The 27,845-nt window shown below is 48.6% G+C and overlaps 2 protein-coding genes across 4 annotated transcripts in view; both read right to left on the minus strand.

Annotated features, from left to right (window-relative positions):
- Nucleotides 1-6,201, minus strand: part of KIAA1614 — an 18,040-nt gene extending 11,839 nt beyond the window's left edge. The window contains exon 1 of the mRNA XM_080407367.1: nucleotides 438-6,201. Coding sequence (XP_080263493.1) covers nucleotides 438-519 — 82 coding nt within the window. The 5' untranslated portion in view covers nucleotides 520-6,201. The remainder of the gene's footprint in view (nucleotides 1-437) is intronic.
- Nucleotides 6,202-6,579: 378 nt separating this feature from the next.
- The window catches only part of XPR1 (xenotropic and polytropic retrovirus receptor 1), a 109,502-nt gene continuing 88,236 nt past the window's right edge, over nucleotides 6,580-27,845 (minus strand). For all 3 annotated transcript variants that reach the window (XM_080407380.1, XM_080407381.1, XM_080407382.1), the window contains 7 exons: nucleotides 27,485-27,664; nucleotides 23,335-23,500; nucleotides 21,392-21,583; nucleotides 9,337-9,503; nucleotides 8,922-9,061; nucleotides 7,900-8,121; nucleotides 6,580-6,911 (listed from right to left, as the gene is read on the minus strand). In XM_080407380.1, the coding sequence (XP_080263506.1) occupies nucleotides 6,851-6,911; nucleotides 7,900-8,121; nucleotides 8,922-9,061; nucleotides 9,337-9,503; nucleotides 21,392-21,583; nucleotides 23,335-23,500; nucleotides 27,485-27,664 (1,128 nt within the window). In that variant the 3' untranslated portion in view covers nucleotides 6,580-6,850. The remainder of the gene's footprint in view (nucleotides 6,912-7,899; nucleotides 8,122-8,921; nucleotides 9,062-9,336; nucleotides 9,504-21,391; nucleotides 21,584-23,334; nucleotides 23,501-27,484; nucleotides 27,665-27,845) is intronic.

The following is a 27,845-nucleotide window of genomic DNA, read 5'->3' on the forward strand; positions in this document are numbered from 1 at the left end:
GCTCCAGCTGCCGCTTTAAGCTGCAGCTTTTGATATTTGTGATTGGTTTCATAATCCCGATCAAAAGGAAATCACCAGGATTATGAAATTGTTTTAATCCTCCCGGCTCCAGCCGCACTGGCGCCTTCCAGCACGAGCAGCAAGAAACCGCACTGATCTCCTTAAAACACCCCCCAGCACCCCAGTGGTCCCCATCGTGGCCAAAACAGCCCAGGGGCTTCCCTTCCGGCGGGGCTGGCCGGGCTCGCAGCGGGCATCAGGGATGACTCCTTGCTCCATGGGGAATGGACCCAGCACCTTCCCCCCGCTGCTCCCCAGCAGGAGGGGAGTGCTGGCAGGTTTGGGTGGAAGAGCCCAGAGCAGAGAGACACCCCCCCACACCCCGTACCCCAGCCCTGGGGTCTAACCTCCTCTGCAATACTGGGACCCATCCTTACCTCCGTGCTGTCCCAGAGAGAGACCCCAGCTCTTCTGCCCGGGCTGGAGGCGTGAAACACACCGCGGAGATGTTGTCCCCATTGAGCTGGGGACAACTCGACCGGTGAGGTGCCAAAGCAAGGGCAGCCGGGCTCCTGCCGCCAGCCAGGCAGGGAGCTGCAACTGGGATTAAATCTCTGGGAAGCGGCTGGTGTGAGCAGCAACAGGCTTAGAGCGATTTCAAGGCACTGGGCTCTCTTCTGGAGGAAGATTGATTGCAAGAGACGATGAAGAGATTTAAGAGAGCAAAATAAAAGCACAGATCCCAGACAACCCAGAGCCAGGCTACTCAGCCTCCTGGCCACCTACTGTGCAGGCAGGACGACACTTCGGACCAGGGACAAGCTGGAGAGAGGCAACCGAAGGCTCCCAGAAGGACCAAGAGCCTTTAGCTGGTACAGCGTGTTCCAGGCAGGTCTCCTGCAGCATCACCCCTGGCATGTTGGGTTTGAGACCTGGGCACCTTCCTCTGAACCCCTCCTGCCCCCCTCCAACATCTCCCTCCTTCAAGCACCTCCACCTCCTCCCAGGACACAGATGTCCCCCACCTCCGGCCACCAGTGACAGCCCACCGCTCCCAAGGGCGCGCGAGCAGCATCTTCGCAGAGCGTGGAAGCAATGGCTTCGCGCGGGGATGTGGCACCAGGGGTGGGACGTGGGAAGAAAGACACACAGACCGGGGACAAAAGAGCCATCAGATCATTGGAAAACAAAGAGCTTGTAATAATGAAAAAAGGACAGATTTCGTAACCAATCACTTTTTCCTTTGAAAAACACAATCACAGTAACTTTGCTTTATACAACCACCTAGAAACTATGAAACAGTATCACATTGTGCATTTTTTTTTTTTTAAACCTACTTATCAAGAAGGGTATTCCACACTTCAAAAATTATATCCATTTGGGGAGGAAAGAGGAGACAGCTAATAGCGCAGTCACAGATACATCATGAGTCCAAGCAAGCGGCAATTCTTTGTCCTCACCTTTTCCACTTAGCCAAAAAAGAAGAGTGGAGAAGGGGATAGCAAAAGAGAAAGGAGGAGGAAAGAAAGAAAGCACCCACAGAGGACTAATCACACTCCATAATTACTTTTGACATCTACAGGGCTTCATAGAAAGATCATTTAGACCAACACAGTGGGGAGGGGGAGAGGAAGGCGGCAGCGGGACCCGGGGGGAACTTTGGCTTTTCCACCCCGGGCCCCTTCCAAAGGCCAATCCTTCGCCAGGAGGACCTACGGGACGGAGAGATCATCACAAGTTCTACCAGGCTGCCCAATTTCTCCTCTGGAGCAAAGAGTTTGCAATTTGGTTTCTAATAGCTTGAGGGACTGCCAGGCCATGGGGCATCTTCCCAGGCAGGGTCGGTGCCTCTCGCCCACCGTGGCACGGCTCTGCCGGGGCTAGAGAAGCCTCCGACTCCCACCAGGAACAGGGCTGGGGCAGCAGCACCTGGGGGCACCCCGCAGCACCATCGCCTTCCTCTCCTCCCCCAGCCAAACCTGCGTTTCTCTTGCAGCTGCTATGCTGCAGCTGGGGCTGAAGCCCCCCCAGGGATGCTGACACACCGATTTAGCCCCACGGTGCTGGGGGGAGGCTGACAGCTGGTGCTGAGGGGTGGGATTTGGGATGGCATCATGTAAAGGAGGCAAGGTTTGATGAGGTGACAGCCACCGAGCCCAGCCGTGACTGCAGCAGAGTTACCATAGGGATCTTCCACTCTTCCCTTAGGAACCCCAGCCCCTCTTTTCCAAGGAGACAAAACAAGGCGATCGCCTTCTGGAATAAGACTTTAAATTAAAAAAAAAACACCTATGCTTAAGGCAGAAGATCACCTTCCCCCTGCGAGTGCAAAGCAGAATGGTGGAGAGGAGGGAGGACATGGGGCTGGGATGCGGTGCATGAGCAAAGCGGCTTTGGCATTCCCAATGGGAGCCAAGCCATGCCCCAGTGCCAGGGCACGTCCCAGCATGACCCCGATGTCAGGGCCACAACCCCCCCAAAAGCCGGGGGCGCACACCAAGTCCCGGTGAGCAGCATGCAGCAGCATCCTTGCAGGATAAGGCCAAATTCGCTCAGCTGTTCAAAACGCAGGCCACGCTCACAGGCTTTGCACCGTCTCCCTCGCTCTTTGGAAGATCCATAGTAAAATTCCCCAGGGATTGTCATCTTCTGGACCAAGACAGTGCTGTCCTTCCCCGCCTCCCACGCGGCTGCAGCAGCTGAGCCCTGACAAGGAGGCAGGATGAGCAGCACAAGAAGTATTTTTAGGGAAGTAAGAGCAGCAGGATCCAACTTGGCTCCACAAGAGGCTTTCCCCCCCCGCCAGGATTTTCCCACTGAAGGCTGCTGCCAGGCACCCCCCCCTGCGCCAAGGGTACCGTTGGCTTCGGACAAACAGCAAGGACAGTGACGGAACAAGGAGGGCCGGGAGCGGGGCAGGGAAAGGCGCAGGATGAGCAGCAGCCGACTTTGGGAATGTGCCTGGGTTGGCGAGGTAGCAGTTTATTTGATACACCCCGGCTGCAGCCATGGGTGCTGCAAATGTGTTTCTTTTAACGCGCGGCTGGACAGCATCGGTTCCCCTTGATGGAGCAGCTCCCGCTCCCACTCGCCGAGACCGTGGAGCCAAAACCCGTCAGGGGCGCGCAGCCGCTGCCCGGCACGGCCCTCCCCACGCAGGGGCACCTGGCCTTTCCAGTGACACGGTCCCAAAGCCACGCAGGGAACTCCAGCTAGCCAGTAAGACCCTCTGGATGCTGCAAATCCTAATCCCCTGCAACCCGAAAATCCCTGGGAGAGCAGGAAGGATGGAAAGCAGCAGGGAACCCGCGCGGAGAAGCAAGGTCAAAGGGTATCTCCAAAAGTCACCGGCCACACTGCGGCACCACCTCCCCTGACATGGGACCATCTGCAAAGGCTCAGGGCAGACAGAAGCAGCTCCCACGCCATCCTGGGAGGGAGCCGCACACAACCGCAACCTCCGTGCAAATCGTGAGGAGAGGGCGAGCTCAACACCCAACATCCAGCACCGCTTCCCAGCAGCCAGAGCATGGACCCGTCTCAGCTTCCACCTTCCCTCCAGCTACATCCCAACAACTAAAGTGCCGGATAAAAATACCCCGGCTCCTTCTAACTCTGCTCCACACACTTCTGGACCATCACCCTGCTGTTCTCCCTCCAGGAAGGTGCCCGAGCACCCACGAGCAAAGCCCGCGTGTGACACGAAGCCACCCCGTGCCCATCCCTGGCGCAGGCTGCTCGCGGGGGTGGCGGGGCTGTTCCCTTACCATCTGCTCCGCTCCGTTAGGTCCCCCTTTATTGGCCAGATGTTCTCGCAGCCACGGAGCCACCCCAGCTTTAGCGCTGGCTCTCAGGAGGAATCTGCACACCCGATTTCTCAGAAATGTCTGGGAAGGGGGGAACAGGCAGACGTGGCGCCGGGGAGCTGGGAGCCTTTGAAAGCCAGGCCTCTGGGAATTCAGGCTACATTCCCCCAAGAGGCCACCTTCACTGCCAAAAGGGACGATGTTTTATTTTAGGAGATAATGTTTGCTAGCTATACAATGCCACCTCCCCTTTTTTTCTTATTTCTCCTGCCAGCAAAGACAGAGAAAAAGGGAAGAGCAGAGAGCAGAGCAGACAGACAGGCTGAATTCTTGTTTCCATAATGATTTAGGTAAACTACAGAATAAAGATTTAATTACTTGCAACCTGACGCTGCCCACCGGGTTGGGAGGCGAAGGGCTGGGCGGTGCAGCAGCAGGCAGGCAGGAGGGATGCAGACCACCCGGCCATCCTCGCTCTCCCCAGCCCAGCTGAGGAAGGCAGAGCGCTCCCAGGGGATGGACATCACTTCAACGTGTCTCTTTTCCTTCCCTCCAAAAGGAAGAATTGCCAGTAAAGCTCTTGTTTCTGTCTACAAAGAACCACTTTGCTTAAGTTACACCGCTGGTTGATTTTGCATCGCCCCTCCTCAGAGTAGCTGCCCTCCTCTGCCCCCCCCTGCAGCTATGGCTTCGCTCCCACCGATCTTGCTGGAAACACCTACGCAAGGTTTGGACACAGCAACAACCGCTGCAATGCAAGATAGGCAATGGAAATATTTTCAAGGGCTTTATATCTCAGACTCCACCTCCACAGGAACAGGAACGCTCCGTTTGAGTATGAACAACAGATCTAAGGGAGTTAAATATGGGAAAACAGGCTCCTGGGCACAGAAAGGATGAAGAGCACAACCCAGTCCGGCTGCCCTCCCGCCAGAGCGGACCGACAGGGCAGGAGATGCGAGGAGGAGCACCACAACAGACACACCAGCTACGCCACCACGCACACTGCTGACAGAGCAGAGGCATCTCCCGGCAGGTCCCTCGGAGTTTCTTTGCAAGCTGAGAGCATGTCACGGCAGCGCAGGCAGTGACAGGGCTGCAGCGCTGCCCTTAGCCTGGCACGGGGCACGGCTTCACCACCACTGAATTTGAATCTACCTCCAATTAAATGAAGAGAACTAAGCTTCCTTCTTCAGTTCCTCTGGGCAAGAGGCACAGCAGGCAAACAGAAAACGCAACGTACCAGTCGTGTGAAAAACCATGCTATTAGCTAACTAAAAAAAAAAAAAAAAAAAGCCACCAAAGAGCAACCGAGCAGATTCCTGCAATTCCATTGCCCAAACGATAGGCAAGCCACCGGACAGACATCAGTGTGAGGATCCTACTCCAAGAGTTTCACCCTTCCCTTGCAGTCTCAGCTGTGCACCATGAGCTGAGCAGAGGGGCAGGCGGCATTCCCGGGGCCTCGGCCACGCCGACCCGATGCAGTGGTGGGGTTCAGCTCCAGCTCCCCGTGCCCACCGGTACTGCTGCGAGAGCAGAGGGCACCCGTCGTGCCAGGGGAAGGACGGTGGGACTCGGCAGGCACTCGTCTTCCCTTCCCTACAGGAGGAGAGGCTAACGAGACCATCGAGTTGGCATTGCTCTTCCGACACGATTTGCTGGCAACACGGCTGCCCTTTACCCAAGTCTGCTTGATAGCACCGCGCTTCCCAACCCGGGCTGGCGAGAGGAGGCGAGGAGCTGAGCCACAGGGCGATGCAGCAGGATGGAGAGGCTTTGTGCTAAACCAGAAGCCACCAGGAGACCTGTTTTCAGTTTCACCTTCCCTATCGGGTGGGCTCAACACAGACTTTTCCACGCTCCCCGACAGCTCGCTAACATACCCCCCCCTCCAGCCTACGGCCATCAGCTCCTCGCCTTGTCCCACTTCTGCTGCGCTGGGCTGCAGGTGAGCACCAGAAAAGCTCCCTGCTCAGTAAGGGATGCCCTCATGCCATCTAAGGCTTCTTAAGGCTTTGAAAAAATACTTTTTGATCTGGAGAATGAAGCTCTGAAGCCTTTGTTTGCCTAGCTTTTTGCACCGTTGGTAGGACCCAACTCTCCTTTCCAAAGGGCCTTAGGATCATCTGCACTACTTTCACCCAGCTGCATGGAAAGTTGGCGTTGAACCGGCACAAGAGACATGCCCAGAAGCAGTAGCAGCAACTAAAAAAATCAGAAAGAGAAACTTTGGTTTAAAATAAAATAAAATTGAAAAGAAAGAGAGAGAGAGAAAAGGTAAACACAGGTGCAACTTGTCTCACGAGAGGGGTATTTGCAGGGCATAACCCCAAAACCCTGGAGATCTAGATCAACATTCCCGGCTTTGTTTTACTGTTACAACCTTCATTGCACAGGACTCAAAATCACTCTCATATGGTTGTTACGTTTCATAAATAATGTGAAAACTATATGCAACAGATACATCATATTTCCAAAAAATTATAAGAAAAGTTACATCAAATTAAAAAGTAGCTTCATGAATGAAGATACTGCTCTAAGTGCACTTTCCCTGCAAGTGCAGCCAGTGCCTCAGCGCTGGATATGAAGAAAAAACAAAACAAAACAGAACAAAATAATCAGATTTAAAAACTTAAGTCCGGTTTCAACCAGTCAAAACCGGGCCAAGCAGAAACCGAGTGTGGTCTCGGCACTGTCCCATGAGGGAGTCCCTATGATGCTTCGTTATCCAGACAGGTTTGTATGTCCTTGTTGAGACTGTAAACAATCCTTCTTTCCTGAACTGTCCTCTTTATTGGCAAAACAAAGTAAAATATTTTATTTTTTTTTTTAAAATAGGACATTAAAATTAACCCAGAAGAAAAGAAACGAAACACAGTGAGCTTGTTGGAGTCCATAGGATCTGGTCTGGAAGAGCTCGGAAAACATGTTGAGTGTTTTCTCCTGTTTTCAGCTGGAACTGTACCAGAGGTCGGGTTACTTGGGGAAGAGGGGAACAGAACGAGAAAACAAAGGATGCGGAATAAGAGACCGTGGCCATCTCATGTGTTCGCTTCATTCGCTAGGTCCTCTATCAATACCTTAGTGTCACAAGCCTTGGACCTGGAAAAAAACAAACAGAAAACACTCACTGGGGAGAAGAAATCCTTCTGCCTGAACATGCTTGACATGTCTCGGTTCGCTGCATGACGGAGGAAAAAACCGGCACGGTTGTAGGGAATTCACCCAGGCTGTGGCCCACATCCCCTCTGCATCAAGTTACTCAGTCTCCAGCAGCCACATGAAGCCCGTTGGTGTTGGTCGCGACCCTGAGCCAACACGGATATGAGACAAGCATGGCCCAAGGGCTGCAGCTCAGGCCAGAGCACACCCTTTGCGTGACACGGCTCCTTTCCCTCCCATCCACCCTCCCACGCAGTGATGCAACAGGGGGATGTGCTGCAAGGATTGCACAACACCCCAACACGAAGCACTTCAGCATCCCCCGAGAGCACAGGCTTGTTCTCTGGCCAAAGGGCAGGGCTCTGCGGCTGTGCTGCTGGGGCAGAAGTGATGCCTGGACACTGGAGCACCCTGTGATGCTTGGAGCATGGGCACTGCCATGAAGATACCCAGTCAACAGGTTCAGGGGCTTGGGAGCAAGAACGATGGGTGGAAAGGAAAAAAAATATGGATGGGTTTAGATCTGTGAGAGGATGGAGTCCGAGATCTCACATACGAAACCTCAACCAAAGGAGAACTGAAACCCTGGGGTGGTCCGAAGCCTGGAAATGTCCAGTTGAAGAGAACCCCTCTTCCAAGTTTGCACTGGCAATTGCTACAGGCTATTTTTGCAGGAGGGGAGTCTTCTAAAGGGAACTCCCATTTCCAGTGGTTTACCAGAACCCCAAGATGACGTAAAGGACGGCTCAACCCCCCAGCAGAGGCACATCTGTTTACTAATTGGACCTGTCTTCCCTTTGAATAATTATTTTGGCTGAGATCTTCGCCTGACTACCCAGCCCACAAGCAGCCACCGTGCACTAGCAGCAGCTCCCACAGGTGACTTGGTTTGTTGTGCCAAACAACACAGAGGAGAGGCAAAACGTACTGTGAAGCAAGACGAGGTCTGCGCAAGGACACGCTCTGGCTGCGCTTCCACTGTTTGTTCTTGCGGCGGTTTCGTACACCATCTTCCTGGTCCATCATCTGATCCAAGAGCGTCAGGTCATCGGCGTTCAGCGGTGCCACGGAGATGTCCCTCACGGCACGGAACTCACCACAGTTGTTCAGGTGCTCGTTCTCCAGACGGAAGAAGTTCCACACAAACCGCCTGGATGAAGAAAAAAATGAAAATTACCATTTCAGTTCCACGTTTACAGGCATTGCCTGTGGTTGGCAAAGCACTGGTACGTGCACCTGGATACCACTGAGTCTTCTCACTGATCCAAGAGCCTCTGGGAACACGCTGGGAGTATGGAGAAATGGCCAATGGCTAAAAGCAGCACCTGCTGCAACATCTTCCCAACTCCCTGAGAATAACAGACGTGCCAGGCTCATTCACTGTCCCAGTGATGACAGCCCTGGTCTGGACAGCGTGGAGGCACCAGGCGTTCCAAGCTAAAGGCAGCCTTCACCATCTACATGAGTGAGGTTCAGCTTGAAGATCTTTTACTCATCTCAGGAAGCCACGGTGGTGGGTTTCCGCCTAGAGTACAAGTGTGTAAAGAGCCCCAGAACCTTGCAGGATCCCAACCGATGGTGCAGGATCCAAATTAGCATTTGGAAAAGAAGCTGAGATTTGAAAATTGTCAACTTGAGAATCAAGTGGAACTTCAGCTAGAAATTTCAACAAGGTAATTTTTAAGGAGAAATTTAGCAAAACCAACCCCCTCAAGATCAGGTATAGGTTTGGAAGAAACCAGACATAGTATGAAGGACCCAACCCCAGAGCCCTCTACAGCCTTCTTCACTCAGCACCCTGCTTGGATTAGATGTTCCTGTCAGACCTAGTCTTCCATCTCAAGGACCAGTACCCTCCGTGTCCCAGCAAGGCACTTCCCACCGTGCTGATGTTATACAAGTAACAAAAATGTAAATAGAGAAACAAACTGTTGAGTCAAGCGGCCTTACCGGAATACCTCAAGTGGGGCAAATACAGTAGAAATGATGTCCCCAGCATACGGAAAGATTTGCATGGAAGTGAGGGAGATCTGGATGGTCCACGCAAAACGCAGGATCACGTCTTCTACAATGGCACAATAGTAGTATGCCTGAAGGACAAGACAGACAAACAGGACAGCTCATCCTACGTGTTCTGCACAGAAGGCAGACCTCTTCAGGCCTTCAGGAAGGCACAGAATTTGCTGCTCATCCGCTAGGAGAAGTGAACAGTATGAAATTATCTCTTTGAATCAAATGAATTCTACTGCTAGAGAAATCCGAGCCCACAGCATCCAGAAGCACCAGTGGCCAACTGCAACATGCTCTAAACTCGGCAAGTTTTGTTAAAATATTCAAAGCCTTTCCTAATAAGAGGTATACGCACTTTCTGTGGGTAGACAATTCCTTCTCGAAGAAAGGTATTTTCACCAGCATTTTTGTCAAAGAGACCCCAGTCCATCTTCAGGTCCCAAATTAGGGTATAGCAAGAGCTGATGAAATAGAAGATAATCCACAGGTAGAAGAACACTTGGGTGTCACTGTGGTTTTTAGCTGGAAAAGAAAAGAACAGCATACTTCTGTACAGGTTGCTTCTTAAACCAGCTACAAATCGGCTGATTTGATCAGAGGAAATAACACCCCTTTCATTCAGGTTCTGGGAAAATCATCAGGCTAGCTAATCCGAACCAAACCCAAAGCCTCGCCGGGGCCAGCTTGATCTTGTCATTTCCATTCTACTTTCATATCGTTCAACGTTTTGCACGCGGGATTGAAATTTGCACGGGTATTTTCATTTTCTCGAGACTTGTGGCAGACCTGCCGTTCTGGCTCTGAACAGCAGGTGGAAGCTGAGGGCCAGATTTCACGAAGGACCCAGGCTCGTACAAAGGAAAAAAATAATGAGGCGGTGCTTAGTTAGGAGCATTTTGTAAGAAAATATTTTAGTTTGTATAAATACAAGCAACTGTGAATTAGTGTCCTAAAAGCCTGAAAGGGGATGGGCAGTACAGGAATTTCCACCGGCCATTTCGGAGGTTGCGGCAGCAGGGGAAAACAAGCAAAGCAGCGGCAATACATTAACGTGTATGTATAAATCCTGAGGAAGGCTCTGTATGGAGTTCTAAATACCCATACAGAGCTCCACTTTGTGAAACACAGGGCTGCAGGCCCAACGTCTGCTCACCTACGGATATATTTTTGCAACAAAGTTGTTTCCCGTTCCCCCCTGGAAAGGTTACACTGCTCTCAATTCAGCTAAATTTCCCTGCATCAGTTGGCTGGGTAAAAATCAAACAGATCTCATAATTCTGTTTGCTTTCAATTAGCAAATCGGGGTCATAAAGTTCATAAAAATAAAGCACGTTCTAATGCTTTGCGAGACTGTGACACTTTGCATCTCACTGCTACCACGAGCCTTTCCTCCTTTCTGTGCAGCCACCACAATTGCTCGTTCACTGATTCTTTCTAACAAAGCCAGGAACACTTCTAATACAAAAAACCCGTAATGTTTTCAGTCCAAACCTGCTCCCACACTAAGTGACAGCACTGTTTTCCATATACATGGCTTTAAAACAACAGAATCCCTGAAGCTGATCATAGAGGGAGCAACAGTGCCATTTGGTCTCTCCCTCCCTTTTTGTTTCTAACAATTACAACATAAATGTAATGCAGGAATCCAATAAAATTAATGGAGGTGAAAATGAGAGGCATCGTGTAAGAGTACATTCCTCCCATTGTGCCTTTCAGGCTTCCTGGATGTGTTGTGCAGGATATAGGTCAAACACACACACTCATTCTCCTTTCAAAACACACCCCCTAAAGCAAACCTATGAAAGCCACTTCTGCAGCAGAGCCTGCCTGCACTGAAGCCGCACATCAGCGGAGGGAAAGGACATGGGATCTGCGGCAGCTCTCAGGGTTGACTAGCTTCACTGCTTTTGTACGAGGCTGGAAGCCTTTGAACAATACCCCACGTCCTCCTGATGCTGGGCTTTAGCCCGGGACTGGTTTAGCATCGTGGCAGCCGCCACTGCCGCTGCAGCGAGCCGTGATGCCAGCCGGAGCAGGCACACAGGTCCTGCAGAACACGGGCTCTGGTGCCCAGGTACATTAATGCTGCTGCTTTGAAACCACCTCTCCCATCCATTTTTCAAATGCAGATGCCCACAAAAGAGGATGCAGGTGAGGTTCTTGGACCTTAGCAATTAGGGCTCTACTCCAAGCTTGTATTTTCCCTTATCAGTTCCTCCCCAAACCCTCCACTACGTTATTTCAGGAAGAAAAGGCAGATACTGATGTTCAGTGACTCAGAGACACTAAGCCTGTCCTTTCCAACACTATTTTTAGCTCACCAGATCTCCAGTCTCCCACTACCAGATCATAAGTGATAATTCAGAGGCAGTTAATGGGTTAAGTGCCTTTAAAACATCTAAAATGCTCCAAACTAACCTGTGAGGCTGTGTGGGCTGCAAGCTTTCTATGGGTAGCTTAGGCTTGAAGGTTAGGTCATGCTTTTTTTTTTTTTTTTTTTTTTTTCCTTAAGGATGGAATTCATATAGGCTGAGTCTTACTCCACATCTTCATGGAGCAGACGGGCAGAAGGCAGCGCAGACAGCACCATCCGCTGCCGTGCTTTTGGTCACAGCCCTGGCACGAGCCACAGCAGCATTGCTGGGAGCTCCTTTGGAGTTCTCCAGTCACAGGGAGGCCAGCGTGGCCCCTGACTACCACCTCAAACTGCGTCAGGGGCTAACAAATCTGTATCCGAAGTTGTTGATTACACAGGAAGGTGATTTCAAACGTTCACACTGCTAAAACCTAAACTGCCTTAATGGTTATTCTGTGCAATTATGGAAAGGAGTACCACCAGGAAAAAAGGCTCAGGTAAGAAATCTTGTGGCATTAACCTCATCAACCTCCAAAGGATGTGCCTGATTCTAGGTAGGTCATCCTGGTCTCAGCCCCCTTTCCCTGTCCCTGTCTTTGCAGCAGTCTTTTCAGTGGCACCTGGGGTCATGCTGCTTTGCCCCTTGCTCCTGCTCACTTTCTCACCGACCAGCTCTGCAATGCATTTGGCTCCTGAAAAAATTCATTAAAAAACCCAAATCACTCCCCAGCAAAATGCTCTGATCAGAACTAGCCTATTGTCTTCAGCCTTGGCCTTTGAGTCCCTTCCTTTAATCATTTATCCTCCCTTTTTCTCCCGCCTGCAATTGTTTCATACCTTCCTTCCTTCTATCCTCATTGGTATTCAGCTGGTGTACGGAAATATGTTACTGCTCTAGGCAAGCAATTATATCTCAGCCTCCACTGGCTGGTCCTAGTGGCCCTCTTCACTGCTGCTCAGGGGGGTAGAAAATCAAGGAATTCATATTCTGCCCAGAGGCTCCATCTACTCCTAGCCTGCCAGTTTTTCAGAAGCAAGACATAGCTGTGCATATGTATGATGATGTCAGGGTCTATTTAAGCAGGAACCGTTTCAATCCTCTGTTTTTTCTTTGTTTAATGATGTGCCAGAAACCACGACAAACCATTAGAGAGGGAGAGTCTCAGGATGACAGAAGCACTCCGGACTCCTGGTAGATCTCAGCCTCTCTAAGAAAGGAAAAAAGGCCAAGTCTTTTAACATCCCATGGGCTGCGGCAACCCTTTGACAGTGCAACTGCCAGTCCACCCAGCAAGGGGTGCATGAAAGACCTTTCTACTCGGCGCTCCAAAGGGCAGCACCATGTAGCAACTTCCTAAGCTACGGTTATTCAAAACAGCACGTGCAGGACCAACCCCCGCCAGCACCAAACCTCCCTCTGCATGTAAAGTTGCAGGTGCAGCTTCACCCTCCCTGCCGATGGGCAAACTTCAACGTGCGTTCACATTACCATGTCCACAACCTGGAGGTGTTCAGCTATGTCAGAAGCCATTCGAGCTCGCAACGCCCTGCTATCTCCACCTGCCACAAAATCCACGGGAAGCGGCGTACCGCAGGAGCCGTTCACAACCTTCACCACAGAATTTCCATTAGCATGCCCTATAAAAGGCAATTCCAATAGATACACTGCACAAATACACCTAGAAGTTGCTCTAGGTCAGTGAGAGAAATAAGGGAAGGCTTCCACCTTCGAACTGAAGCTGTGAACGGCCATGGTCCGAGAAAACAGCCAAAGGCACTTGCGGCAGCAGAATTTACTGTCTGCAAAAACTGCTGATAGACGGTATGTTGGATCCCCAAACCAGCTCCAGGGGACACAGTATCTGACTGGCATTCAGACAGAATACCACTCTGCAGAAATTACAGCCCCTTCCAAACACAGGCAAGAGAAAGGCTCCTTTCTATCAAAGATAGACAGCAAATACTATCCTGAACGCTGTTAATATTGACTTTACTTCCAAAGAATACTATCTGTTTACCCTGCTGAATTATTCTGGGGAATGTAAACACCATATAGTATTCAACACAGCAAAAAAAAATCAATGCCATGTATTATTGAAGATGTGGATAAGAGCACAATGGCCCTCGATAAGCACTCCTGGTGTGTCAGCCGGCTGTGGTTTCTGCTGATGGGGAAAACTGTGATAAAAGCTGGAAGAAGCACGAGGTTATCAGGAAAGAGTCAGGTAAACCCTGCAGCATCAGACCGAATGGACCCCGCCAGGGGAGCTCTGCCTCCAGCCCCGATTAAGAACCACTCGGTCAAGGTGTGCCAAATTCAGTCTCCTTTTGATGACCAGCCTGGAAGTCACCAATTTAAGCAGAATCAAAACAAAAATACAGTCAGAGTGTGCCAGCCAAGCACAGGCACAAGTCCTGAGCATACATCTTCTGCCACCTGGATGACACCTGCCCATTAACTCCATCCCAGCACATCACGGGCGGGGGGTCACAGCCAGAAGTGACTTATCTATAGACGAACTGCCATCAGAATGACATCCCAAAGCATCTGTCTAACACCTTAATGCTTGAAGCGCGGTATTACCCCTCCCTCAGTAATTATCCATCTTAATGAGGGACTAGCAGCAGCGTTGCCTTTCTGCCCAGCCAGCACGTCCGGCTATTTAATACCAATCAATGGCAGAGCTGTAACATGACAGTGGACTTAATGCAGTAAAAAGGCAAAAAACCCGGAGGAGCACACAGAGGACTTGCCATTGTGCACTGATGGGCTTTGTCAAATACCAACCACTTCGTATGAACAACCCTCCTGTTAGATTCTGCAAACCTCTGCTATAGCCTCCGGGCACAATTTAAAGGAAAGCAGCAAGATAACAGCGCAGTAAAGAACTGTCAGGAGACAACATCGCGTTTCTTCTTCTAGTTAGATACCACATTTGTAGAGCAGGGGAATCCCCAAATAGTGTTTTGACTAAAAATACTCTGCAGGTTTGCATTGGGTTTGTAGGACAATATGGCTGTGTCTAATTTCAATGCAACGTCATTGATTGCATCTCACAAACAGAAGAATGTGATTTAATTGCAAACGGGAGGAACCATATCAGTCATGACTGAGATTTGATCTGATTCTTCTTCTGGTGGCTTTTCTAGCATTTGAGAAGTTTTCTTGGGGGATGCTTTACTGCTGCCTTGACAGGGATGGGGTTTCCAATCTAAGCATTTGCCAGCAGTCTCACTAATAAGAACGCCTGGACTCACAGTCAGAAATAAATGGCATGGTAATCAGAACCTTCATTAGTCAATTTAGGGACTGGGACACAATGTCAACTGCTACCTCTGTCTCTGCTTTGAGATCCAAAAGCAGGTTCCTTCAAAATATAATAGCAACCAAAAAAAAAAAGAAATTGTTGCACGATTGCATCTCCTAGATTTCTGCAGCACCAGAGAACTCCAGACCTGCATACATTTGAAAGGAAAATCACTTGTGATGTAGTCAGTTGCTTTTCTTAAAGTGTTCCATTAAAAAAAGGTCAGGCTTCTCCCTCTTAAACGCCCATGAAATGAGGTATCAGCAGGCCACCCTTTTTACTTACACCTTATTCATTGGTGTTCCTGCTTCTCCAGCCACCTTTAACACAAAAAGGGTATTAAGTGATACACATGGTACTATTAGTCCACTTTCCAAATCCCAGCTATTAAAATCCGTATCTCCCTCTCTCAGCTGCAATCTTGAGAAGCAAACACATGAATCATGCAGCAGCAGGGTGCGAGGTTGCCTCTCCCCCCACGGCACGGCTGCCGGCACCAGGAATGTCCTGCTTGACATTTGTAGACCTACAAAGCAGGGGAAGATTTTCCCTGTGGGATTTTACGCCTCATTTGTGCTGACGTTCAGGGTGAGGTGGCAGTTCCCGAAATGCCTCTAACCCCCTTTCATCCCACCTTCCCTGCTCACTTACCGCAGGCTGCTGGCCAGGGAGCTCCTGCCGGCACCTCTACCCGGCCAGGGTGGTCCTGCTGCAGCCCTGCCCTGGTGCTCCTCACCCTTCCCGGCTCCATCACCCAGACGGGTGTCTGAGCTATTAGAGGAGCTAACGAGTCAGCGTGGAGAAACCAGGCTTGCTCAGGACGCTGGAGAGACCCACGTCAAAGCTGGGAGAAGGTCAGAGGCCAGGATGGAAATGTTTGCCCGTGGCAATGCCTCCGATTCTTTGCTAATGACACTGCTGCTGCTCTGATGGAAAGGATCAGAAAGACTGGCTAATGAACACAACTCATTACTGAAGGCCTCCTGGGCATGGGATGACAGCGTTTCAGACAAAAATTCATCCTAGCTCACAGCAATGTGACAGACGTTGCATGTTTTAGCTCCAAATAATCATCCTGATGGAGTTGCCTGTATGCTGTGCTAGCGCAAGCCGCACGAAAACTGCAAGTATTAAGAAAGGCGTCAGTTAATCCATTACAAAGTTTGTTTTACTTCAAGAGGTCAACCCAAGCACTCTATAAAGCTCTTGTGACACCCAAATCAAATCATCTGGCTTGCCACAGTGCTGACAGCTCTTCCAGAGCTGAGAAAGAAGAGGAGAGGTAAGAGATCTTGTGCTGACATACCAGGGATAAGCTAGAGAACAGGATCTCAGAAATGCTACTTGCTTCTTTCTTTCGTGAATTTTTTTGTTTTCAAGGTTTGTACATTTTTTTTTTTAAAAAAAGATTTGTACTTGAATACTGTCTGTCCATTTATTTCACCTTGCTCCACTCCCTAGAAATGAAATGACATTTCTCAGCTGAGGTACTTATAAGCAGTTGCGCCGACATCTGATTTCTGTAAAAGTCATTTTAGTGCCGGTTCTCACATCACCTTGCTCTCCTCTCCTGCTGTAACCATTTAGGATCAGAGTGAATTATTGTTCCACCGACCAGCAAATTCACTCCGCAGGGGCTGCACCCTGCGGTTTCTAACACAGCAGCAGCCAGGGCTAAGTGACACTACCCACCACCCAGTACTTGAGCCAGCAGAGCTAAGGCACAGTCAGGTGTGCTCCTGCAGCTCCCAGCGCAACAGCAACACCCTCTCCCCCCTCCTTCTCTCCCCAGCCTTCACCTGGAAGCCATACCCCTCCCCAGGGGAGCTGCAGTGGGACAGACCGTGGGGGAACCAGTGCTCTGCTCCAGCGTGGAGTTGGCTACGCCAGCCAGTATCACCACCGGGAGCAGGTGAAGCCACTGTGATTAATGAGGAGTGGGCAGCAGTTAAGAGACCCGGGGATCTCCCACTGTATTTTCAAGCAGCAGCACATTTCCCATTCATCTTCATCTGGGCAGACCTGGTCAAACCTCTCTGTTAGTATGGGATGGTCCAACACCTTCTTGCAATAGCCCATTAATCGAAGGGTGTCTCCTGCCTCGACAGTTCACATCTCAATTCCTTGGCAAAGCAAACAGCTTCACAATTTTTTCTTATTCTGGCTTAAAAAAAAAACACCCCAAGAAATTAGACATCAGTTCATGAGAGAAGCCTGTTTCTGAAGCAATGATGAGAACACAGAGAGAAGCACTACTCTTTAGAGACAGCCCTATTTAGTTAACTTCTGTATTTTTAATTACTGTCAGTTTCCTGGACTGTTTAATGAGAAAGTGCGTGGCAGTCACATTATCTCAGACCGACCTAAGGCTCTCTGTGGCACTTCCAAGCTGATGTCAGCTAGTGTTCAGCAGTCTTGTTTGGAGTACCTGGAAAGGGTGTGGGGGCAGTATGGAGGCAGAGACACTTACTCAAGTTTCCAGACCACAGGGATTAACTTTGGAATAATTCAGAGGTTAATAAATAGCTGGATACTACCCAGACCACAAGGATTCACTGAATAAGGTGTGTAGATCAAACTGACAATGAAAACGTGCATAAACCATCTTTCCTTTCAGTTAAAGAATAAAATCCCATATAGCCCTTTTTAACCCAGTACTTGTGCTTAAGCTTAGTAATGCGTTCCTGAAAGAAAATGAGGAATGAGCACACGCTGAAACAGCAAATCCCACGAAACAAGAAAATGATGGAAGAGTACAAAGCACTCAGGAAGCTCAGTTCTTCAAGCGCAGGCGCCAAATACATATTCTATGGGAGCCAGATACTTCTGATGACACCGTGTGAGCGAAGGGCATCAAGGTAAGAGAAAACTGACAGACGTTAGCAAAACCAAGATGCGTCTTGTTTTACAAAGAATAAAGTCGGAGCATAAATCACGTGCAAAGATTAAGAAGTGACTGGCACTCTTAAAGTAGCACAACGCAACCCCCGTTGCACAGTTTCTCGCAAGAGCTGAACACCTAAATATAACAATCCTATCCTTACAAAGTCTGAACCGGGTCTGAGAGAGGAACGAAACCAAGGCTGGCTATTCGAGGTATGTCAGCGTACCTTCTTACATGCAAGTGCACTTCATACAAGAGGGGATGCCTGTGGAATGCTATGATATGCTGGACTGAAGTGGAAGCAGCTATACTGGTGCATTTGTTGAGGAAAGCACACCTGCCTTTGGCAGAGTGAAAACGCTGCAAAAAGCAGCATTGTGTCAAACTAACACTGCCCTGGGGGTAAATATTCTGCTGCAGGCGCAGCTTCATCATTTGTTTCCCCAGCGCCACGTCGGTTTCCGTAGGGATTAAATAAGGCAATACAATATGCAGTTGGCTAGCTCTGGGCAAGGCTACTTGGCACCGCCAGGAAAGTCAACGCCAGCACCGAACTCCTTCGTGTGGAGCAAGGGGAGCGAAGCACGGGGAGAAGGGGCTGCTGCCTGGCCGTGCAGCGCAGGCAGGGACCGCAGCGCAGGCAGGGACCGGCAGCATGCACTCCAGTTGCTAGGTAGCTTAGAGTTACAGATATGCCTCATTTGCCTGTGCAAACATACCCTGCAGGACTATATTTACAGAACGCGGCCTTTGCTTCCCATTCCTTTGAGCGATATAAAAATACTGAGAATTCTTCCTTTGGGAGCTCAGCAACAGTTGCCCTTGGGTTGCTGCTGTCGTCTCTGAAACGCGGTTGTGTTTCGGAGCTGTGGTGGCGCAGGCGGCGTGGGTCGGCGCTCGTCCACACAGCCGCTGCCTGCTCCCATCTTATCTGATGGGGTAGCTGCTTCAGCTCCACTGATCCAGATGACAGCTGAATATTGATACGGTATCTTGGAGTTAACTCTGTAAAATCTGTCTGGTCCCAGGACAACAGGATTGCAAGCCTGGGAGAGAAAAATCTAACAGAATTTACTTTTCTATCTCTACCCATCTAACAGCCCAGCTGCAATTAGCAGGGGAAATTGCATTCTGCATCTAAAAGGAAGAAAAGTAAAGGAATATCTTCTCTGAGGGAAGGAAGAACCAGAATTATGCACTGCCTGAGCAATAGGAATTACTAAACAGTGATATTTTGGGGAAACTGAGATACTCATCAAGAGCCCAGATGACACTGCGTTACTGGGGGGATCCTTCGCTACAGGAGGTTTGGAGGAGGGAGTACCTGATATGACTAGAAGCAGCACACATCTCAAACATAATAAGGTGGCATTTGTTTGAGTTGTTTTCCAGCAAGCGTATGAAAACACAGCACAAGAATGCCACGAGTGCACCCGGTATGACTTCATTGGCTTTCAACGCCAACAAACCCTCCCGGCTGCACGGTCCAAGCGACACAAGCTAAAAACCTCCACACGAGCTACAGACGATTCAATGCTCAAATCGGGGGAGGAAGACAAGCCTTTTCCGAGGGCTGCGACATCCCCAGGGCTCCCAAGTGGAGAACAGGCACTGGTGTACATTACCTGACCTCCCGAGAAAAGGCCACCCATTACCCTCTTGTCCCAGAAGCCAAAAGCTGTCATGCCAGAGGTATAAGTCATAGGCTTGCACACACAGGCACGAAAGACTGTTTAAATAAAACTCTTGTTACCCCTGCAATTAACAGGTTTGTTACTTACTCCAGTTTAGAGCACGTGTAAGCAGCAAGGATCTTTACCAACTTGACGCTTGTTTTGGGCAGCGCTTGCTTTCTTAACAGCAAGCAGCTAACCCCCAACAGATGTTTTGTAGGTAAGAGATGGGTGCCTGTCTCTGCTGTCCTTAGGCAGCCACAGAGAAGGTGTGGGCGAGCAGTGCGTCTATTTTCAACAGCAACATCATCACAACTTGATGATCGACCATCTGATTCCAAGTTCAGAAAGAACTGGGAATCTATGTAAAGCACAGAGATAAAATTGGATTCTTAACAGGTACAGCACATTAGAAAGTGCATTTACGGCAGGATGGGAATAGGCCTACAGGGCTGAGAGGGCACAGCAAGGTCTTCAGGCAGCCCTCTGAAGAATAACTACAAGCCCAGCATGGGGACATTTATAAAATCTGTGCTAACATGTAATTTCCAAAGGCCACCAAGCTTCCAATTTTTTTTTTTTTTTTTTTGCACGACACCAACAACTACACGCTATTGACTGCCACTAGCAAAACTGGACAGACAAAAGCTGGGAGTCACGAACATCTCTCAGCAATTGGAACCAGCCCTGTGCCTGGCTCGTAAACACCTCATTACAACCCACTCCCCGCCAGACGTGAAGAGCGGGCAACAGTTATGTATGGCAGCAAGGAGAACAAGGGCCAGCGGCGCTGGCACGCGTGCAAGTTTCAAGGGGAGTAGAAAGAGGTCAAATACTTCAACAGGACATTTTGACAGATGCTGGTTTTCTTCTTGGTTCCAAACCTACCCCAACCTTCCCACAGAAGGCTCTGCCAGCACGTCCCCCCCGGGAAGGAGAAGCATTAGTCAGCCTCCCCAAAGCAGGCACTGGATGTAAAAGCATATAAGCAGTGACTATAGCCAGGCAATCTGTATTTGTCTCATCTCGGGGTGGCGGTGACTAACTGGACTGCAGGGCTGGAACAGAGCTGCAGAATGTCACTGAGCAAGCAAGTTAAAATGGGAACAAGCTCCAGGGACACAGCAGCGGGTGGGGGAGATGCACAGGGGGGCCGGGCGCTGCACCCGCCACCGATGCTCCCACACCAGGCTGGTGTGCACCTCTAGATTACAGAGCGCCCGACTTACACCCGTCAGCCAGTTTGCACCAAAGCATTTCTCTGCCGTTAAAATGTGCAGCCTGACAAACACGATTGGTGTGGCTGCAGGCCCAGCTATATCAAAACAGCCATTTCTTGGCCACAGGAAGGTTTCCAATAACCCTGCCACCCCTCCAAAAAACCACCATGGTAACTAGAAGCATGCCTTGGACACTTCTGGCCCCACCACAACCATATTTCAGGATAAGTAATTGCTCAGGAGCGTGTGCGGTTGCTAATTTCTAGAGACAGAGAAAGCATATATTTTTCAAATAACAGAACACAGCTTTTAGGACTTCAGAACAATGAAAGGCAGGGCGACTGCCTGAAGTGCAGAAACTAAAAGCTTTTTCCTTCAGAACAAGAGCAGAATCGAGTAATTGTCGTTTCCAGGGAGATGAGGAACTTCAGGGATCAGAGCTCAATCTGCAGTTAAATGGATTGGAAACAACTCCTTACCAGCTACAGAAAAAACATGGATAAAAACACACAGGAAAATCTAGAGAGGGCATTTTCCAGCACTGTGCACATCTCCCCACATTCAGGAACGATGGACTGACTTTATTTAGATGATCCAGGTTATCTGTTCAAGAATGCTGAGGCAGAAATATTTCCTATGTTATCCCTTTCCTTATTATTCTCCCATTCAAACTCCCTTCACAGCAAAAACTGGCATGTATTTCAGTTTTCTCCTTTTGAGAGAGAAACCTGAAAATTCCCTCTTGACACTCCCGAAGTGCAGTTCTAATCAGACCAGGTATGCGAAAAATACCTAAAAGGCCTTCAAACACATTTTGCAAGCTAGGTATGCCTTTGCCTTTCCACTGAGATGTTTCACAGGTGGCAAAAGACAAAAGCTCACGCTTCGAGGGGATGCCAACTTCTGAGCTTCTCCCACATAAAAAGCAAACCCCATGACCGGCAAATTATTTTCCAAAATCACCAATACCTTTGTGAGTGCTGTAGAGGGCTGCAAATGTCACCACAAAGAAGGTGGTGGAATATTTTCCAGCATTAACCAGATGAAAGGCCCGTTTGTTATCACGGTATCGGCGCAGGCACTGGATGAATCGCAACCAAGCAGGGATGCACTGGACGACTGCTCTCACTCCGTAGGAGTAGCTGTAACAAATCTGATTATCTGCAAGAAAAAAGTTTCAGGGAGAAAGAGTTAGTAAGTTTAAGAACTCCTATCATCTTCCTTTCTGTAAGAGTAGTATCACTTGACAGGAGAGCAATTCCCCATCAGTATCTCATACTGGGGCACACACATGTATGCGCACACACATCCAGAACAGCAACCAGCTCATCACCAGAAAGTATCCTGAAGCCCTTTACTCCATCTCGGAGGTATTCACATGACTTGACATCAATAACACATCCAGACAGATCATCATCCAACTCTTTCACTGCTGCCAGTATAATTAACATGCAAGAAGATTAGAAATAATCTATTTTTAAATTTATTTTGTGCTGTTGGCAGTCCTGTGAATAATCAAATTAAGGATGGAATTACAAACGGCCTTCGACACTGAATTTTTGTGCATAAATGGGAGAGCATTTCCAAACTCTGCAGGACGGCTCAAAAAGGCTACTTAGCCTAACACATCCTTGACCCATTTTTCTTGGATATTGTAATAGGAAAAAACATATTTCAGTATGTGTTGGGGGGTTGGCTTTTTTTTTTTTTTTAAAAAAAAAAAAAAAAAAAAAGCAGCAAAGCCCGTGGTACGCTCTGGCTTCAACAGCCAGGGTGAGAAATAACTACACCAACACGGCATAGTGTTACACCCCGATGTTTGAAAGCCTTCTTTTTATTGAGGAAATTAAATGACCAGGAAAACCCCAGCTTTGCCTGGAACCCCCAGGCACGCCCTGTACTTATGTCATCTCGCTCAGCCCATCCAAATCAAACGCCCCACCGACTAACAAACATTTGTTTCTTGTTCAGACTAACGGAGACAAATTATTAGCTGATATTTATCCCCAAGTATTGTGCTATCATTCTGCTGTTTGATTTAGGAGAGGACAAGTTGTTATCCACTCCATTGCTTTATTTGTTTTATTTTTATTTTTAATAAATAAATATTTATTTACTTGCAGTGTTGTCTTAAAGGGAAGAGAAAGATCAGACAGGCTGGAAGAAAAAAGTGAACACTGATGCTTATTGAAGCACACTGCAAATTCTTTCAGCAAGTGTCAAACCCAACAGACAACACAATTTGCCAGCAGTCACTGCTTCAAGTGGGAAGCCAACAGCCCGATCCAGGAGGAGACAGGTACTATTTTACCACTAGGAAGGCCAAACTCAAAATTCATACGCCAACTCTGTTGCTCTTTGGCTAGAAAGAAGAGGGAGAGCAAGCACAACGCTGGTGTCGCAGCATCAGCTCTAATTGAGTCAGGGGTGGCACTACCAGGGAAGTTTCTCCATCCTCTCTTGCTTTAGGATACTGCCATGGAGCCTGTAAGAAGCAGGCTACAGCACAGAAAATTGCTGTTAACAAGCTCATGCAACTCATTTTCATGCTGAGCAACAGACACAGGCTAAAAGCAAATACGTGGTTAAACGACTATGAAATAAAACAACAATGCCGGGAAAATGGATTTCTTTTCCCGGTCAAGAAGCGCTGCGTCTAAATTTTTCAATGAATATACACGTCAGGCTGAATGACTGGATTAGGAAATGAATGCTCATGTGAGATTCCATTTCCCTGGATGGAAGGAAGAAAGGGGAGAATCTCTCTAATGCTGTTTTTACAAGAAATGCCAATTATTTTAGTTTCCTATGTCATTGGTAGCCCTCTTCAAAACAGATAATTATGAAGGTGCCTTGCTCAGTGTTTTTCAGGTCATTTTGACTGTTTGTGTGGGTCATCAGCATTGCTCTACCTGTATTTGCCAGAAGTCCAGCATTGTCCTCCCACTGAACCTCAAAGCTGTAGAAGCAGATCATGTACTCCAGATCCATGAGTATCACGACCAGGCTGTTGAGCTGATCAGCCAGCCAGAAATCTGCGAAGCCTACCTTGTGGAAGGGAGCGGTGAACACTCGAAACTGTCAGGAAAAAAAAGCGGAATCATTCATGGCAGCCTCAAAGACATCTGAATGCAGTGGTGGGACATCATAGCATTGAACAAATATGGAAATAACAGAAACGCTTGAAGATTTATTGCTGACCTTTCACTCCCGCTGACAAAAAAAGATGTCTCCTCACTTGTAGTACAAAAGCCATTCCTTCTTTTCTCCTCCTGTATGAAACTATTCATGTCCCACACACATCTTTTTGGTTTTTTACTGGCAACAGAGCCCACTCTCCTCCAACCAAGCTCTTTCCCAGAAACTCCCAGTTTCCATGTAGAAGCCCTCTACAGCTCTGTTTCTCTCGCTGCTCCTCATTTTGATCAGCGCTTTCTTTCAGGCATTTGTCACTCTACAAACACCTTGCACACTTACCTTCTCTCTCAGACTTAACGGCAGTGAGATTACAGCCCCTCAGCAAGGCCATTAGTCTGACCACCGCTCGGTTTATTTAACACATTAGTTGTTCTTTGGTGTTAGACGTTGTAAAAGCGGTGATTGTTACTGCTGGATCTGCCAAAGCCCCTAGCAGGGGAAGAGTTAAAGAAAGGGCAGAAGAAATCCTATTGACTGTCAATTAGCCTCCCCCTCAATCCTGTCCACTTTCCCTCTAAGCCTTAACAGCAGTTTTGTTACTTTCAAACCAGACAGTTTTCATGGTCCATTACCTTTGATTACAACTCTCTCTACCCGGTTAGTTATAGTTAGTAATGGCCAATTTGTCAAAGAGACGGCACCAGCACCATCCGGTAGTTCAGAGATTTACGAACCTTTAAATTAATGAAAGCACAGGCTAACACCAATCTTTTGTATTGCTTTCCTTCTCAACCTAAAGGGTACACAGTTACAGAAACCTGGGATAGGACTGACACATTCCCATCAGCTTCTAATGCCAATTAAAGGCTCTGGTCCTAAATTTCAAAGCCAAATAAGGGATTAAGACTTAGTGGCATACAGCAGACATGGATCTTGACCCAGAAAGCACTGTGCTCATGTAGGACGGCACCTATGACAAAGGCTCAAACAGGGCCAGCCCTCAGGGAGGTCTGTCCTCAAAGCCATTTGGCTGCAGAACAGCTTCTGCAGAGGTCCCAGAAGCCACACCAACCTCCCTTTCCAAAAGGTCCTTCCTCTGTTTTACCTGCACCCTGATACTATCTTTACCTGTTTCATCATACTTTTTTTTTTTTGCCCCCCCCCCCCCCCGTACAAAGACTTAACCAAATGAAAAGTGAAAACAGCTTTACAGCTAGATCTCCCTGGAAAAAAAAGAAAAGAATAAATTCATAAAACCCCATGTCGCTGCTTGATTTAGGGAGAGACACTTAGGCACTGCCAGACAACAGCATAAAACTTCTAAGAGAGCAGAGCAGAAGCTTCCCACCTAAGCGTTACAGCAGAGACAAGGAGTCGGCAGGCACATCCACGGTGGAGCTAAGGCACTGCCAGCTGTCCTCGGGGACCCGAGCTGCCACGGGAACCCTCCTAACCCCACGCACTCGCACTGCGGCTCCTGGCTGCTGCCGCACGCTGCCCGGGCACAGCTGGAGCTGTACAAGCTGACCATGTACTGCACGCCCAGCTAGCATGTACTGTCACTGCTGATCATGGAGCTGCAGCCCAGCTAGCAGAGGGGCACCGCAGCAGCTCCTCCCTTCCCAGCTGAGAAGCATCTGCAACGTCCTCCAGAGAAGATGGGCCGCCAGAATAAAGTCAGAAAACACCAACAGCTGGAGTTGCCCCTCTCCCTTTCAAGCCATCGGTTGCGATTATGTATCAACAGTTCCACAGTCTGAGCACAGACCTCCCGGTGCTGATTGCTGCAGCTTCAGTAAGTGCTGCGATGGTAGATATTTGAGCTGAACACTTCCTCGATTGTCACCTCTCCCAGATGGGTTCCCTGCAGTTGTTTCGCCATCTCGGCGCCCTGCAGAGAGCGTGGGCACGCAGACACGGTGCCACCCCCCACGCTCGGATCCGATTCCTCCCGGTGAGCTGCTCTTCCCAGCCTACAGGAACGCACTCCTGGGCTTCTCATCTGGCAGCAAAGGGGCAAAGAACGCTCACCTAAGCAGGCAGGCATGAAAGAAGAGCCTGGCACGGGAATTAAACTTACTACAGGCTAAATAACTATTTTCACCGGGAGGAAGATCAATTCAGCTGTAACTTGCAGTCCCTCAGGGATTATCAAAAGAGATCCCCCACGCATGAGTACCAACAGGTGTGGATGATCACAGGTGGATGCAGTAAGCCTCCTAGATCCGTTAGGAAATGCTACACCACACTCAAGTATGCTCCTGGTTTGGTTCTAGAAAAACTGGAGGTGCCAGTAACGCTCTGCTACACCCGATATATGTCAGACTTCACTTTGGCTGGAAATGAAACGTATCAAGCATGTGAAGAAAAACGCTCACCACCCCAAAATTTATGTGAACAGCACAGTTCCAAGAACTGCGCGATTTGAACCTCCTTTCACTCAGATAGCTGCTGGCGACTGTGCAAAGAAATTAAATACACCCACCCAGCCAATTACACACAATAAAAATTAGAAAAGCCTAACAGCTACTCTTTATGTGGTTTGTCTGGCCTCTTTTTCCCTCTTCCGCATAACACGCAGTCAGAAGTACTGTGTCATTTTCCACCATTACGGTGATCTTGCATTTTGATGAAGCTTTTTTCCCCAAGGAGCCTTCGGGATGAATTGGCCTCTGCACACCCAAAGGGACGCCTCTGTCGCAGACTGCAGCGTGGTCGGGAGACAGCTGGGGTAGGAGCAGGTACTGGGAACTGCCTAAGAGCTCTGTGAAGACTGAGAACCTTACCCTGTTAGGTATTAAGGTAAATTAGCACAGGTACTGCTCACAGGGCTCCAGCGCTTCCCCTAGCACCAAGGGACAGCAGGAAGACTGATGAGGCTTGAGACTAAAGGTACATCTGTGAGAGATGGCTGAATGCTGGGAGGCAAAAAAGGAAGAAACTGGAATAGTAGTAAGCTAGCAAACCCAACAACGGGGGTAAGCACACGGAGATTAACTAGCTGTGCGTATACCTGCACGCACATGCTCGAAGCACGAGTCTACGTTTCATCTTTGTCATGTTCCAGATAAAGTTAATTGTTTTAATTGGCATTAAAATGATTCTACGAGTAACATCTACTAGCCAAAGCCTCTTCCGCCCCATGCTCTCTGAGCAGTTCCAGCAAGAATAAGGTATCAAGGGAACCAAACTGATTAAAGTCAATTTAAAAGCGCATACAGGGTGGGAATGAATGTGTGAAACAGCCACCTGGGAAGAGACTGATGAGCCATCCAACAAGTTTGAAAACTGTTCTTTTGGAGCTCCCACCTATAACTGGAACACTGAAGTAGCACACGTATTTACATGTCATTTACCAGATTTATTTACCTGGAAAATAGGAGCTGGGTCTAAAATAAATAGCTTGTGTAAGACCGCAAACAGATTTGCTGAAAAAAAATCCTACCCATTAACTTAATTTTGTAAGTAGTAACCTTTGCAAAGGTTCCCTCTCCACTGGTGAACCCTCTCTGTGTTGGCACTGCTCCAGTTTGGGGTGAGGAGCATCCATGCAGCCCTGCCTTAGAGCATCGTCACCCCAGTCAAACTGTTTCACTACATTAAGGAACAAACAAGCAAAGATACGTGAATGTTTCTATACGTGCAAAGTATGTATATGGCTGTCTATGGGGAGATTAACAAGTAGCTACCTGTAACGCAAAGATAATGGCAGATTGGTACAGACAAGCAGAAGTTGTTTCTGTAAACCCATGCTCAACAACCATTTGCAGTCAGTACCTTCTCAGGTCTGCTCTATGAACACACAGTGCTATATAAGCATCCCTCTTTCCTGAAGATTAGTGACACTTCTAAATACTTAACCTCTACTGCTCAGCTACAGCATTTTTTAGAAATTTATTTATTTCAGTCAGGTTTGAGACTTACCAATAGTTTGAGCAGCCAAAAACGGGACTTGTAATATAAGGTTTTGGTAGGGTTGATGAGAAAAAGCAACATGAAGCCGTACAAGATGAGTGGATTCACCTGCATAGGGATGTAGGTGAATTTACCATATATACATGCCAGCAGGCTCAGGCACCACAAAACACCCAGGAAACCAGCAATCTATATAGAAAGATAGAAAAAAACACATAGATACGTTATGAAAATATAGCTCTGAAACCTACAATGAATTCTCATTATAAGAAAAGGGAGAACAGTGCTCAATCCTGTAATCTAATCAGCCTTCAGCAACTTCCTCTTCTAATTGTATTAGAACTCCTTGCCAGGAAATGGTGCAGGATTT

The sequence above is a fragment of the Falco punctatus genome (assembly GCF_963210335.1).
Source record: "Falco punctatus genome assembly, chromosome: 11".
NCBI classification, from domain to species: Eukaryota; Metazoa; Chordata; class Aves; order Falconiformes; family Falconidae; genus Falco; species Falco punctatus.